The following is a 15,589-nucleotide window of genomic DNA, read 5'->3' as shown; positions in this document are numbered from 1 at the left end:
GTTGAGTTTCTTCGTGACAGACATGGACAAGCAAATGCATTTCAAACACTTTTGCATGTTGGCAGGTAGATTTGATGATTTTGTTCATCTATTTCGCATCAGTGTACGCACAGCCTACAGACATGTCGGGAGAAGCAGCAATCGGAAATGTGTGGGAGGAAATGTGATATTACCGAGTGGACCAATCATAGTTGCTGCTGTCTGTGTCACCACGACGCTTGAGTAACTTTTCTGGAGAGGTGTACGTCATCCTAAGGCGTGCTACCTAGACTGCGACGCACAAGTATAAATCAGGCTTCAAGACCGCAGCACCAATGATGAGGACCAAGGTATGATCAAGAGAAAAAGAGGATTGCTTTGTGTTGGTGGACTGGACAATATTCAGGGATTTATCTTCAAATCTGAATGAATACACCACAGTTGTGTCCAACTGCATCAAGACCAGTGAGAATGAGTGTGCGTCTTTGAGAACACATCCAAACCAAAACCCATGGATGAACCAGAAGATTTGTAGTCTGCTGAGGGCTAAATCTGTTGCATTCAAGACTGTTGATCCAGAACTATACAGGAAGTCCAGGTACGACCCCCAGAAAGCTGTTTTAAAGGTGAAGAAAACAATTCCAATTGAAATTAGACAGAATCAAATGCACGTCAGTTCTGCCTGGGTTTATAAACCACCACTTCCTATTAAACAAAACCTAACATCATGAATGGCTTCCAGAAGAGCCAAACGCCTTTTATGGTTTGGAAAAGAGTAAAACTACACCTGTATGAATCCCTGCAGCATATGGTAACCTTATGATCTGTCTCAAAGGCCATCATCAGGACAGTCTTCATGAGGTGAACACTTTGCAAGGCATTAGGCCTTGATGGTAAACCAGATGGAGTTCTGAAAACCTGTGCCAACCAACTAGCAGAGTGTTCAAGGACATTTTCAATTTCTCACTGCTCTAGTCCTAGGATGATTCTTGCCCTAGGGTGACAATCATACCAGTGCCCAAGAAGAGCACAGTGAGCTGTCTCAATGACTAACATGCAGTGGCACTCACATCTATTGTCACGAAATATTTTGAGAGGTTGGTCATGGCCAAAATCAATTCATGACCAATGACCTGCAAATTGTCTATTGCCACCATAGGTCTACAGCAGATGCAATTTCATGGGCTCTCCACTTGGCCTTGGATCACCTTGTCAATAGGAATACCTACCTCAGGCTACTGCTTGCTGATTGCAGCTCAGTGTCAATAACATCATACCCTCAGTACTAACCAAGCGCAAAAGTCTGGGCCTCTGTACCTCCCTACCTCCCTCTCAACTGGATCCTCAACTTCCTAACTGGGAGACAACAGTCAGTGTGTGTAAGAAATAACATCCTCACTGATAATCAACACTGATGCATGTCAAGGATGTGTACTTAACCCACAGCTTTACTGCCTCTGCTTCCATGATTGTGTAGCTAGGCACTGCTCAAACTCCATCTATAAATTTGGCAATGACACAATAATTGCTAACAGAATTTCAGACAGTAACAAGGAGGTGATAAGAACAAGAGATCAGCTGGTTGAGTGGTGTTCCAACAACAACCTTGCACTCAACATCAGTAAAACTGAGGAATGGACTGTGAACTTCAACAAGTTGAAGTTGATACAACACACACCAATCCTTAGAGATCAGTAGTGGAAACGGTGAGCAGTTTCAAGCCCCTGGGTGTCAATATCGCTGGCAATCTACCTGGGTCCAATATTTTGATGCAGTAACAAAGAAAGCATGACAGCAGTTATATTTCATTAGGAGCTTGAGGAGACCTGTTACATCACCAAAGACAATTAAAAATTTCTACAGATATAATTTGTACAAGATATTAAGAGGAATAGATGGAGTGGACAGCCAGCGCCTCTTCCCCAGGGCACCACTGCTCAGTACAAGAGGACTTGGCTTTAAGGTAAGGGGAGGGAAGTTTAAGGGGGATATTAGAGGAAGGATTTTCCACTCAGAGAGTGGTTGGTGTGTGGAATGCACTGCCTGAGTCAGTGGTGGAGGCAGACACTCTAGTGAAGTTTAAGAGACTAGTAGACAGGTATTTGGAGGAATTTAAGGTGGGGGGTTATATGGGAGGCAGGGTTTGAGAGTCAGCACAACAATGTGGGCCGAAGGACTTGTAACTTCTATGTTCTGTATATTGTGGAAAGCATTCTAACTGGTTGCATCACTTCTGGTATGGGGGGGGGGGGGGGGTTACTAAACCGGATTGAAAAAAGCTGCAGAAAGTTGCAAACTCAGCCAGCTCCAACATGTGCACTGGACTCAGCATCAATGACATCTTCATTAAGGATCCCCATCACACAGAACATGTCCCCTACTACCAAAGAGGTGACACAAGGGTCTGAAGGCACACAACTTTCTAGGAACAGTTCCTCCAATGCCATCAAATTTCTGAATTGACAATGAACCCATCCACACTATTTCACTATTTTTTGTACTGTTTATTTAATTTAATTTTTATCATATATTTCTTACTGCGATTTATAGTTTTTTAAAATTATGTATTGCAATGCACTGCTGCCGCAAAACTACATTTCATAACATATGCCAGTGTTATTAAACTTGATTCTGAGACTGCTGTCTGGTTCCAAATTCTACATATTGTGGGCTTGAAGATTAAAAATTAACATATTTTTCAGAGATGGACTGGAAGTCTTGATGGTTCTTTATTAAAATCATGCTGGATAGCGAAGATTTCATTTGGATTAAGAAAATATAAAGCATAAAAATCAGAATGGAAACTAGCCACCAAGCAACCAGGAAGAAAGATGATAATAGGCCCATTAGCTTTATTAAATGGGGTGTATACTTCAGAACAAAATAGCCAGTATAATTGGGCAGGGAGGGGGGGCTTATGGAAGGTGTGGCTCTAGCAAATTGGATCTGATGTTGGGAAAATACAGGAAGGGCACAGAGACAGAAGGACCATGCTCAACACCCAAGCTATAAAGAAACATGTAGCAAAGGTGAAGCCTAAGATTCAAAAGGTAAGCAGTCAAAGAATGAATCCTGGTGTAGTTTTGAAACTTGCTGTGGTAACAAATTATCAATATTTAAGAAAAAAATCAATAGTTTGGAAATAAGAGCAAATTAATGTTTAAAGAATTACTAAACCACAATGATTCACTTAAAATAGCTATTAGTTTGAATAGTAACTAACTTTGATGATACCATGTATCACTCACAAGAACAAGTTTTTTTTCCAATAGGCTTTCAATTAATAAGGTGTGAGAGGGGAAGGAGTAAGGACAGAAGGGGTAGAAATTACTAGAAGTTAGAGAAATCTATGTTCATGCTATCAGGTTGGTTGCTACCCAGTCAGAATGAGATGATGTTGCTTCTCCAATCTGAGTTTGGCGTCATTATGGAAATAGTGGAAACCACGGACGGACATGTCAGAATGGAAAGCCAAATTGAAAGAACAGTCAGTGGGAGATCCTGCATCTTGTGGCTGCGTTAAGATGCTCGATATAGTTGCCTAATCTGTGTTGGGTCTCACTAATTTAAAGGAGGACCACCAGATACAATAGATAACCCTGAAAAACTCACAGGTGAAGTGTCAACTCACTTGCAAGGATTGCTTAGTGCTCTGAATGGTAATGAGGGAGACGTAGCACTTGTCACACTTGTGAGGTAAATGCCAGGAGGAGATCAGTGAGAGTAACAAGTGGATAAGAAAGGCAGTTTGCATGTATACAAAAATATACAAGGGTGAAGAATTCAATTTTTCTTAAAAAAAAGGCCACCATACCTGAACTAGCAAATAGCCTTAAATATTACAAGAAATACCGTAGATTTTTTTCATGCAAGTTTATTTTTTTTAAACCTGTGCCTTATGTAATCAATATGACTTAATGCAAGGACTTCACAGATTAATGCATCCACCATTCAAAGTCTCAGCTGGGGACTAGCAAGGATCTATATGCACACCTTTTGCAAGCAATTTATACAAAACAAAATCAATTTGACAATATTTAAGTACAAATAAATGAGCCCAAGGTTTTCTTTTTCAACAACATATATTTTGCTTAATACTGAAAGCATTTTGTAATATTTGATGTAGTTTTCTGTCCCAGCTGTGATATCTGAAATGTTTGCTGCAAGTAGAGCAAGCTAGGCCAATGCTACATCAGCTCAGTTAGGGGCATATGCTCAACAGTCCAAATAAAATTTCTCAACCTTGCAGCTTGATGCTAATCTCAAATTCCTTTCAGCTTGAATTAATACCTCCTTTGGAAATGACATTTAAGAGCACATGTGGTTTCTTAATAGTTACCATCACATGAACGGAGCTTGTTGGTTGCAAGTATGTAGACTAATGGATTAAACCAGATCTTTTGCTTAATTTGAACTACATTCTTAAAGTTAATCAATCTGTTGATGTACAAGCACTTCAAACCCTTGATAAAACAGGGTTAATCTGAATAAAAATTTTCAACTGTGGCAGCAATTTTCAACTTTGCATTTCTGGATATGTTTAATTGCACACATGTACTTCTTGGGTACTGAATGAACCACTGCAAAGTTGAGCTTCCTATACCATGAGCAGGACTTAGAATGCATTCTCTTGCAGTTTTGGGAGAAAGTTTGGATTGATCGCAAGACTACTGATAGGAACTCATTCCCATTTACAATATTAGATTTACTATACCAGGAGAATACAGATTTTTTAAAAAGCACACCTCTTAATGCAAGTCTGCTCTGGAATGTATCCAACTTAACTTTCATAGAAATACTCTTGTTCTGTCTATATGAACTACTCCTAGGACTGTGCTGAGCACAGTTTTCACAGATTTCAGAATATTTTCAAATAGTTTAATTATGACCAATAAATTAAAAGATAGAACCAACTTTTGTTTCATACTGACCACAGTTTGATTGACTAATACATTCATATCCCATCATCAGCAATAGCATACATTAACTTCAAATCTAGTAACTAGCAAAACACAAGAGAAAATGTTATTTCTGACATTAAAGCAATTACAATTGATTTTCATTTACATAGAGCATTTTAGCAGGGAAAATGCAGCTAGTTTTATAAACAGATTGTATAAACGTTCACTGGAAGATAAAAACAGACTAAATCAACATCTTACCAAATAACAAATCAAGTATGAAAACATTAAGAGGCTACTTATGTTCAAGCATAGCTTTGCCACAAAACATCATTAGGCCCAGTAATAACAATGGATTTTTTACTGCAGTCAATAGTACCAAGCCATTTACCTGTATTCCCGAGCCTCATCGAATCGCCTTGTTGGACCAGCACGTTGTGGTGCTGTTTCCATAAGCAATTTCTGCGTAAGCCTGCTTACAGTAGCCAAATCTCTTCCTTTTTGTTCTTCTGTGTCTTGGTCACATTTCCATTCCTCATCTTCATTCAATGTAGGTAAATATCCTAATAAAGCTTTTCCTGTTCCAGACCCTGAGCTTTGATCACTAAACAACTTTGGACTTTCGCCACCTGTCCTTGTATATTCCAAATAAATATCAGACTTCAGGAATACAGGGTAGGTGTTCTCCTCCATCATTGTCTGAATTTCAGTTTGGGCCTGGTCAAACATAGCAGGATCTATCTGTTGCTTCATAACACAATCCTTAATGAAACTTTTTGTGGCTGGTTTGATCTGTCTAGATACAATACCATTGTTGTCCAGAATGTACTTCTTGTATATGGCTTTTGCTAATTTCAGCCTCTTTTCTTCATTAGAATCATTAGGTTCCAGTTTCCTGAATCCACTGCATGCAAACCAAAAATCCAGAAGGTCCGCACAGTCTTCTTGCTTTAAAAAAGTCCTGAATAAATTTATTCCATCCTGATCATCCAACAAAGAGTGCAATGACTCTGCCCATTTCAGGTATGGGGGTGTTGGGGAAGCACTCCCCTCTGGTTCATAACCCAAATCCAAATCTGGCCTCCGTGGGGTTGCTGTTGAAGCCTCACTTTTAAGTCCATCATTTTTTATGGGATAGAAACCGTGGTTTAATTGCCTACTGTCTGTGGATGCTAGCTCACCTTCTTCGCCTGGAACAGGTGGTCTTGGTGCATCTTCAGTAAAACTTCCCCCAAGGTCTGCCAAATACGCCTTTCCCCTTGCACTCATTTTTGTAGCGACCACACACGCAGCACAAAATCCAGTACAATCCCAATTCTTTCCAGGGTCAAGTATTCAAGCAGGAAACAAATATTGGTTGTATTGTATTCTTCCTGTAATTAAAAATAAAAGTTAATTGCTGTAATATTTTAACAAAGCATCTAAAATAATTCAATTATTAATTTTAAAGCCACCGATCAGAAATGATGTCGACTTAGAGCCATCAGGTCAAAACAAACATTTTTTTCTGATTCCCCTTCCCCATAATATTATGAGCAAATGAAAACAGAATGAGTATTTCTCTTTTCCAATAATTTTTCAACATCACTTCATCTCAAACATTCTTTAACATTCATATCCCATTATTGCATCAGAAGCAAACAGTAAACTTTCAACTCTGAAACATAGTAGTTTGCACTACAAAAGATGAACACCATTCTTGATAATTCTATAAAGATTTTACTTAGCATTCACTTTACCATTTTCCCCATAAAAGAATGGCATAATTTTCTCCTGTGTACCATTTGGTGTTGGTTAAAACACAGTATGAGAAAGTGTAGCTGTATTCAAATCTCAGATTTCTTACAGAAGCTCCATTTCACAAGGAACAGAAAATGAGGAAAAAGATGTGTTTACAATTTAGTAACCGCAACAGTTGTTTTGAGTTAAAAAGAAAAAAAAATCTATGCAATGGAGTTTGCTGCATAGCAGCATTATCACCTGCATTTTAAAATCTGGATATACGCTGCTCATGAATTTGAGGACATTTAAGATTGACATTTCAGCAGATTACCAAGGTATGAACTTTCAAAGATGCTGTTAAGCCCCAACTCTATTTGCCCTATCAGTGCATATTAAATATTCCATTAAGAACAGGGGTGTTCTCCTCCACTCTGGTAACATTCATAGTTCAAACAAGATCATTAACACAGATCTTATCATTTAAAACAGCAGTTCCTCAGTTCTTGCGATATGCAAATGATCTTACTATATCTCATTGCAGATACAACTACACCTGGAAAGTAATTAGGTTACCTTGAAGTGCTCTAAAATAATATGGTGCTACAAAGATAATGCCGTGCAATGTTTTTTTGAAAGATAAATTTTCCCTGATGGAGGATACTGTTTGCAATTTTTGTGAACTATGCTTTGTCATTCTTCAAACTCAAAATCACCAATGTATAATGATACAAAATTTCACAAAATATGACCAAAAATGATTGCTTCCAACCCTGAAGTATGTGTTACCTACCAAAATTCATTCCATTACATATCTCACTTATAGGTAAACATCTGACATGGCTATAGTTTTAATTTCATGGTTTTCATATCCGCTACTATAAATACATTCCAGATAACTTCAGTTTCAGCAAAATAAAAACCCTTTTTGATAAATCATAAAAGTTTTATCATTTGATTATTTGTTAAATCTCTTTAGTTAATTAGAAGACCTTGAGTTACCATCATCCGTTAAAAATTAAGATTTCAAATATTAAAAATAATTGAAAACTATTTGCAGTATGACATTCACAAAAATGGGAACAAGCAGCCATAAACACTAGAGATTCTGCAGATATTGGAAGGGTCTTGGCCTAAAACATCAACTTTTTATTCCTCACCCAGACACTACCAAACCTGCTGATTTCCTCCAACATAGTGTGTGTTAACACAAACAACCAACATCTAAAGTCACTTCACACCCATAAATTGCATACCCCCTCCCAAGCATACTGAATATTTGCAATATTACTCCTTCTGTACAAGCTAACAAACCATTGTTTACAGTAAATCATGATTATTCCCCTTGCTGTTTCTGTATAATTCTGTATTACCATATGCAAGAGCTTGATCAGGGCAAAGTGGCTAAATTACCTAAATTATGAAATTGTGAAATAGAACTGCCATAGAAGTTCAAGTCCATAGCTTCCTTTAGAATTGAAATTACTTCTAACTAGATGGAATGGTAAATCAAAATTTTCCTTTACCAAAAGCCAGCTGTCGCTTCAACTTAAACTGAATTACACTGGTTAGCGTATAATGGAATCACAGCCCATTTAGACTTCCAACTGAAATCAGATTTGCTTGTTATTTTAGGAAGGAGGCAAGAAGATTTAAATTGTACATAATAAAATATATTCTGCATTTTGCCAAAATTGCCTAGTACGTACAATATCTTCCAATATACAATAACAGGATATATGAAGGGGAAGCAAAAGATATTCCATTAAAAATGAGAGACTCTTTTATAGAGTAAGAGACTTCGTAACCTTCTGCCTCCTACAGGAGGGAAAGGGCAGCTTAGATGAAAGACCCAAACGTGTTGCTGGGGAATGCCCATCCCAGATACTTCACGCAAACGGTTTAATAATTCATAAAGTAATCGTTACAATTGTGACGATACAATATACACAGCTTGTTGCACTGGACGCAATCATATTTTCACAAGTTAAACTACATGCACATGCACATGAAGTATAAATTTCCAGCAAGTTTAAAATCACCGTGCACATTTCAAAATATAACAGAAACTAAAAAAATTTGCATATGTGCAGAATTAAATTCTCCAATTAAAAATTCTGCATTGTGCTAATTGGAAAGATCAGAATATCAGGAATTGTTACAACAATCTACACGAGATCCAGAGTGGCCTACTTTTCAATGATGCACTCCACAGGGGAACCAACTGCTGATAAATATATTCATTTTCTGTTTTAAAAATCCTACTTGAAAACGAATCGTGGTGCAGAATAAAAGCGGTAACAAATTATACAGCCATCATCTGCACAAACCCAGCCACATTTAGCCCATGTTTTAAATTAAATAATTAAAACAGACCTTCAAAACACTGTTCCAATGACATATACCAAATATAAAAATAACAAACGATACTCTACACTCACAAGCATCGACCTTCATTGAAAGCAGCCTGTCCGTTTGATGTTTTGAAATCTACAATCGCGGTTTAATCTGCTGCAATGTTTAAGCTATTATTCCTTAGATACTTTTACCAATGAATCGTTTCCTGAAGGGCAAATTTTTAATCGCCCACCTTCAAACTATAGTCAAATAGATCTATCTGAACGTGCTAGTTGCAGAGATTGCAGATCAGGTTGAAACAGAATCGCTGTACCTTCCACTTGCGAGAGGTTTGTGCACGAGTCTTCTTGATCTGACTGATGCGTCTGCAGCCCGCATCACATTCATTTCTTGGCCTCTCCGACAACGTGGGGGGATGGGAAAGTGCAAACGAGACCCCTTTTAGCTACTTGCAGTTCTCGTTTGCTTCTAATAGAAACTGTTCAGGCCCCTTGCTTTAATAACATTCCAGCTTATGCAACTTTCTAACATCGAATATCATTGCAGTAATCAATCTGGAAAGGATCCCGCTAGAAACAAATCTTATCTAAACTTGATCTAGAAATGATTGGCATAAAATCCAAGTACAATTCAACTCACCGCCCCCCCCCCCGCACATTTTCAGGAACCTCTACCTCACTGCAATTAAACATGCTTCCAGCTTCACGACCTACCTTTAAAAAAATCGTGCTCTGTTTTATGCGCGCATCAGAGATCTTTAAAGTCCAAATGGGCAAAGGTGATTAACAACAGGAAAATACTTAAACACTTTCTTTGTTATTTTCAATCTCTCGCATACTCAGAGACACATCCACATTCCCTGGCTCCTCTAAAGACGATCCGAATAGCGCCCCCTGTCCAAGGATTTGCTTTGCATGGAGTTCAAACATCACACAACCCTGAAAATCCACCGGCCTAAAAACACTCATTCTACCCGGCAAAAAACACTCGCCAAAAAAGCAAAATATATATATATACACATATAAAATCAACACTTGCTGCTGCTGCTGATTTACACTTGGCACGATCAGATCTGAATATTCCTCGGGAAGTCAGAATGCCTTTGTATTCCACACGATGTCATTCTCGCAATGTGTGCTAGTACTTCATTCATTAGAGATTTCCAAAATACTAGAAAACATTCATCAATGTTTACATTCCTTTAGAAAATGACATGAATTCTTGGTACTTTCACACTGCCATACTAAATGCTGCATTGTGTAAACTGGGGTTCACGTTATTGGGGCTTCAACCGCACACACAACCTCAGTTTTGGGGCAATAATATTTATCGACAGAAGACAATTTGAGAGGAAAAAAATCGCCACTAAGAGCAGTGTTTTGTTTACTGTTTTTGTTTTGATATTAGGCCATAAGTCATTCAGCAGAGTTGAAAAGAAAAGTCAAAACCGGAATGCAAAACAACTTATGGATCTCTATATGCAATTAGATCTGGTCAGAAATAGTTAAACTAAACATCTCTCTTTTAACCACCGAATCATAATAACAAAGTTAAAAAATGCAGTTATCTCTACACACTATCAGCAGTCCTTAGATGTTCTATTGGTAATGACACTAGTTATGTTATAAACCTGGTACTAATTATCCTTTGAAACAATTTGCCATCCAAAGTATCCTCCTTCAGCAGTAACAGTGAACATATGCAATAATAATTAATTTAACCCAATGTGCATTTTTACAATTGCAATCCAAGTTACCATAACCACTTAAATAGTGCGTATTACAGCCGTGGATATTTATCAACAAGGGCAAAATGCTCCAGATATTTGCTTTCACATCCATCACCTTTCCATCCATCTTCCTCTGTAAATTGTCTTTAAATATTTTTAAACTATCAGTGGGATTAAAAGAACCCAAGGCACTTCATACTAATGTGTCCGTTTTTTAAAATTTTAACTGATTTTAGATCGACCTTTGATAGGCAAAGGAGTAATTTATATTAAAAGTTCAAAGGTTAGCCAAGGTCAAACTTCCCACTAATGCATACACCTTTATAAATAAACCGCAGTTACACATTGCTCGCAAAGATTCAATTCGGAATTACTCTAGTTAATTAAGCTACTTGATTACAAACGGACTGCCTTTTTCAAACTGTGCAGCAAGTTCCTGAAATATCGTTCAACTCTCCAAATATGATCCACGTTATACGGCGGGGAGCGGGAAAGTCCTGAAATCGTCTCAAACTTTAAACAAATACCCAAAATGCTGATTTAAAAATGAATTAATTGGCGAGTTGCCTATAATAAAGATATCTGAATCTAGGCAGTGTGTTGACAGACTGAATGTGATCAGTGCAAAAAGATAGGATGGAGCACACCTGCCAAACATTGCTCCGGAAAAGCTAAAAAGATGCAGGTCAGTGCTCTTATGTTTAGTTGACCAGAGTAACATTAAGACGAATGGACAAACGCTGAGGCACCACACTTTTGTGTTCAGCTAATGTTTTTGTATGCAATGTAACAGCCAACGCAGCTCAGGAACGCGAACAGATGTCACTACTATTTGGACCAACAACTGTGAAGTTGGGCAAAGTTTCCAGCCATTAACTGACTGGATCCTCTGCAGCTCCCCTTTCTAAAGGAGCAATGTTTTCCTTTATGGAGGAACTGCTAGCTTCCCTCTTTTTCGCTGCGATAAAATAGAACGAGTTGCCACACAACGCGAGAATGGAGTGCGGTTGCTCTTCAGAGAGAGGGAGGGGGGAAACGTGCCATTAACAAAACCGATAAGTGCAAGCCGATCAAGAAAGTTGCAAGACCCGGCTCTCTCTCCCCCCCCCCCCCCTTTTTGAGCCAAGTGCAAGTCACACGTTGTACTTCTGAGAAAAAGTGCAAGTTCCCAGATTTTTTTCCCCTTCTGAGAAACGTGCAAGGCTCAGAATTTGCAGCAGTGCAACTACTTTTTTCAGTTGCTTTAACCTCACCCCCCCCCCCCGCGCCACTAAAGAAAATAGCTTGCCGCAGGGTGGCCAAGCCACTTTCACAGCCCCTCTCACCACCCCCCTCCCAACACAAACACGCACAACACACAGAAAGGGTCAGATTTACCTGTTCACTCTTACCCCAAATCCTACACATGCACCGCGGCTGGCAACAACTCCTCGCCCCAGCCGAATCTGTTGCAAAGTTTCTTCCAGGACGACGATCCGCCGCGGCGGCCGGGTAGAAACGGCGGCGACGGCCGCCTCCGCCCCGGCTCTTCCATGATTTACTTTAACGTGTGTACGGATATTTTTAAAAATATTTTTAAGAACCCCTCCCCCTCCACGATTAAATAAAATTTAGACAAAGACCGAACCAGATTTTTTTAAAAAAAAACACCCTCCGGGGAACGGCGTTAAATCTTGAAGAAGAGAGGGTTTTTTTTTGAAGGGGGGAGGGTTTGATGTGTCTTTTTCTTCTCCTGGAGCTGAGGAGAAATGTCGACGCCTCTGCCTCCCGTTCCCGGCGCCTGCCGCCCACCCGCTCGCGACTAACCGCCTACAACGCTTTAACTCGAAGCCCCTGCACCGCGAGCCGACATCAAAGCGCGCCGCCGCCGCCGCCAGCAGCACCAGGTCCTGACAGCTCACCACACACCTTACTCACTACTTTCCTTCCTCCACCCTTTTCCTCCTCTCTCTTCTTTTCCATTCTCCAGTGTGTGTGTGTGTGTGTGGGGGGGGGAAGAGACAGAACAGGCACGTATATTTCAGCCACCACAAAAGGGAAGAAGCGAAAGAGAAGTTTCCCCCTCTATTCGCTCTCCCTCCCCCGATTTAGAAAAAAATCCATCTGTTCATCAGGTCGGACCTCATCAAAGCATTCTCTTACTGAAAGCGCTCGGCGACCCATTACCTCATCGACGCCCTGCGGTTCCCAGGTTGCTGATTGGCTCATTGGGGGGGGTCGAGCGGCGTCCGAAAAGCATGTAGGGAAATGTAGTTTAGTTACTGTTTTTTACGACACGGGGAGGGGGCGGAGGCATGAGGAGAGAGGAGGGGGGGGCTAAAGGTCCCAGGGAGCATTGCGAATTAGGCGCAGGCGCAGTTCCATAACGGCGTCTTCGAAGAATTGGCTTGGTTGTTCATGGAGCATAGGTAGTAACTATATTGGATGAACAACAGTCTGGCTCCCTTCCTCCTTCCCTCCCAAGAACATACATATTTTCCTAACCGGTTGTATGTTTGACTTTGTAGGTCATGCCTCCACAAGCGATTATAGAGCATGGATAAAGGTCCTTTGGCCTACACCTGTTCAACGTGACTGAGATGTATATTAAAGCTAATTTCATTCCCGAGTATTTAGCCAATGTCCCTCTAAACTATTGTCTGCATACTTAAAAGTACTTGCCTCAGCAACTTCCTCTGGCAGCTGGTTCTCTATATCCACCAGCTGGTGTGTAAAGAAAAAGTTGCACCTCAGTTTCTTATAAAACCTTTCACCTCTAACGTTTAAGCTATGTACTTATTTTTCGACTTCTCAACCCTGGGGGGGGGGGGAACTCGCCCTATCTGTGCCCCGTAAGATCATGTATATCCCCATGACTTCACCTTTCAGTCTCCTATACAGCAAGAAGTAAATCTAATATAGGTACCTGCTGAATGCAACCCAGGCCCATCCACTGGTGCATTAACAAAGTGGAATTCCTTTCTCACAATATAAAGTTTTATTCCCCTTTTTGGCATTAATTTTTGCTAATTAAGAAACCAACTTGGCTCCACAGTTTTCTAAGCAACACACACAAATTGCTCGAGGAACACGGCAAGTCAGATAGCATCTATGGAAATGAATAAACAGTCAACGTTTTGGGCCAAGACCCTTCTTCAGGACGGATTTTCACACCTTTTGGGAGATCTTCCTGCCAAAGCTTCCAGATTTGTAGCAACTTTGTGGTTCAAATTCATTGTCATTCAACCAAAATTAAACATTGTTCCTCTGGGGCCAAGGTCCAATATACAGTACATATAGTCACACACAGCATATAGAGTCACAAAATAATATTAGCACAAAATCCTGAGTGGCATGGCCTGAACATTGACAGGTCGAAATAAAGCTGCCGTTTGCCTGGCTGAATTTGAATCCTTTGACTGCTCCCACTTTCACAATAACACAATGAAAATTCACGTAGGCCCAAATAATCCCTGTACCTTTGTGAAATACATGGAATAGCTTTTGGTTGAGCTCTTAGGCATCCTGTCTCAACTACTTTTTCGATATAATCGTCAACTAATGCTGCTACTTCTCTCACATAGAACTAATAATTTCATTACCTTTGCTATCAGTTCCACCCTGCTCTAACCTTCACAGAGGCTGTAGCCTCTGCAGTTTCCCTTCTCTTTCTAGATCTGTGTCCCAGTCTCGGGGTTTAGGTTAGTAACTAAGATCCATTGCAAATCTGCAGAATCAACCCCCCCCCCCCCCACAGCTACCACGACAATCACTCATGCCACCTAGACACCTACATGGATTCTATCCTTTTCTCATAGTTCCTTCACCTCGGTCATATTTTCTCCAGTGATGGGATTTTCCACACACATATACTGTGAGTTGTCTTCCTTCTTCCTGAATCATGGTTTTCCTTCCAACACAGTGAACTGAACCATTGACCATGTCTTATTTATTTCCTTCCTTTCTGGTCTCACCACTTCTCTTTGTGGAAAGAGGAATGACAAACTTCTCCTGCTCATCACTCTGCATTGAAAGAAGCATCTTTTGCAGTTTCTGCCACCTTCCTGGGTTCCCCAACACATCTTCCACACTCCTTGCAGCATTTCCAAGGGAATTTGTCCTTTCAAATCTGCTTTCTTCCATCTTCACTAAACATTCCTCTACCTTCACCACTTTCCCATGCACCCGCAGGAGATACAACACATGCCCTTTCATCTCTGCCTTTTCCAATATCTGCAGATCCAAGCAGTCCTTCAGAATGAAGTGACAAATACTCACACTTCTAATCTATTGCATTGCATTCTGTGCTCAGAGGGTTCAAGTTAAAGTTTATTTATGAGTCTAACTGTACATATTCACAACCAAACAAAACAATGTTCTTATGGACCATGGTGCACCCACAATACATATATCACACGCAACACATAAAACAAATATTACCACAAAAAAATTAAAATATAATTCAAAATGCACATGAAGTGTGCAGCACAGGCAAACAGCATAGTAAACAAACAGCACACTGTCCTCGTCACAAGGCCTTGGTGGTGGCAGGGTATCCATCAGTCTCACAGCCTGGGGATAGAAGCTGTTAACCAGTCTGGCAGTCCTAGCCCTGATGCTCCTGTACATCCTTCCTGATGAAAATGGGTCAAAAAAGATTGAAATTAATAGTTCTATGTGAGAGAAGTAGCAGCATTAGTTGACAATTATATCGAAAAAGTAGTTGAGACAGGATGCCTAAGAGCTCAACCAAAAGCTATTCCAATGGGTGGTAGTGATCCTCAACAATGCTTTGGGCCATTTGTTTGTGGTCTCAGCTTTGCAGAACTGAGCGACTACTTTCAGTCTGCCAGTGTTGCCTGACACTTTAATTCTCCTTCTCAGTCCCACTCTGACCTATGCCTGTGGCTTATTACATAACGAA

General features: G+C 40.0%; 1 protein-coding gene across 7 annotated transcripts in view; it reads right to left on the bottom strand.

Annotated features, from left to right (window-relative positions):
• The window catches only part of axin1 (axin 1), a 156,740-nt gene extending 143,922 nt beyond the window's left edge, over positions 1-12,818 (bottom strand). For 3 of the 7 annotated variants that reach the window (XM_059979117.1, XM_059979116.1, XM_059979118.1), the window contains exons 1-2: positions 12,064-12,818; positions 5,272-6,253 (exon numbers count right to left, since the gene is read on the bottom strand). In XM_059979117.1, the coding sequence (XP_059835100.1) occupies positions 5,272-6,149 (878 nt within the window). In that variant the 5' untranslated portion in view covers positions 6,150-6,253; positions 12,064-12,818. Of the gene's footprint in view, positions 1-5,271; positions 6,254-9,270; positions 9,512-12,063 lie in introns of those variants that run through there. The other 4 variants (XM_059979112.1, XM_059979113.1, XM_059979115.1 and 1 more) reach the window with 4 other exon arrangements.
• Positions 12,819-15,589: the final 2,771 nt, after the last annotated feature.

The sequence above is a fragment of the Hypanus sabinus genome, chromosome 9 (assembly GCF_030144855.1).
Source record: "Hypanus sabinus isolate sHypSab1 chromosome 9, sHypSab1.hap1, whole genome shotgun sequence".
NCBI lineage: Eukaryota > Metazoa > Chordata > Chondrichthyes > Myliobatiformes > Dasyatidae > Hypanus > Hypanus sabinus.
Note: the sequence above shows the minus strand (reverse complement) of the source record. Positions and strands in the feature narration are given on the sequence as shown.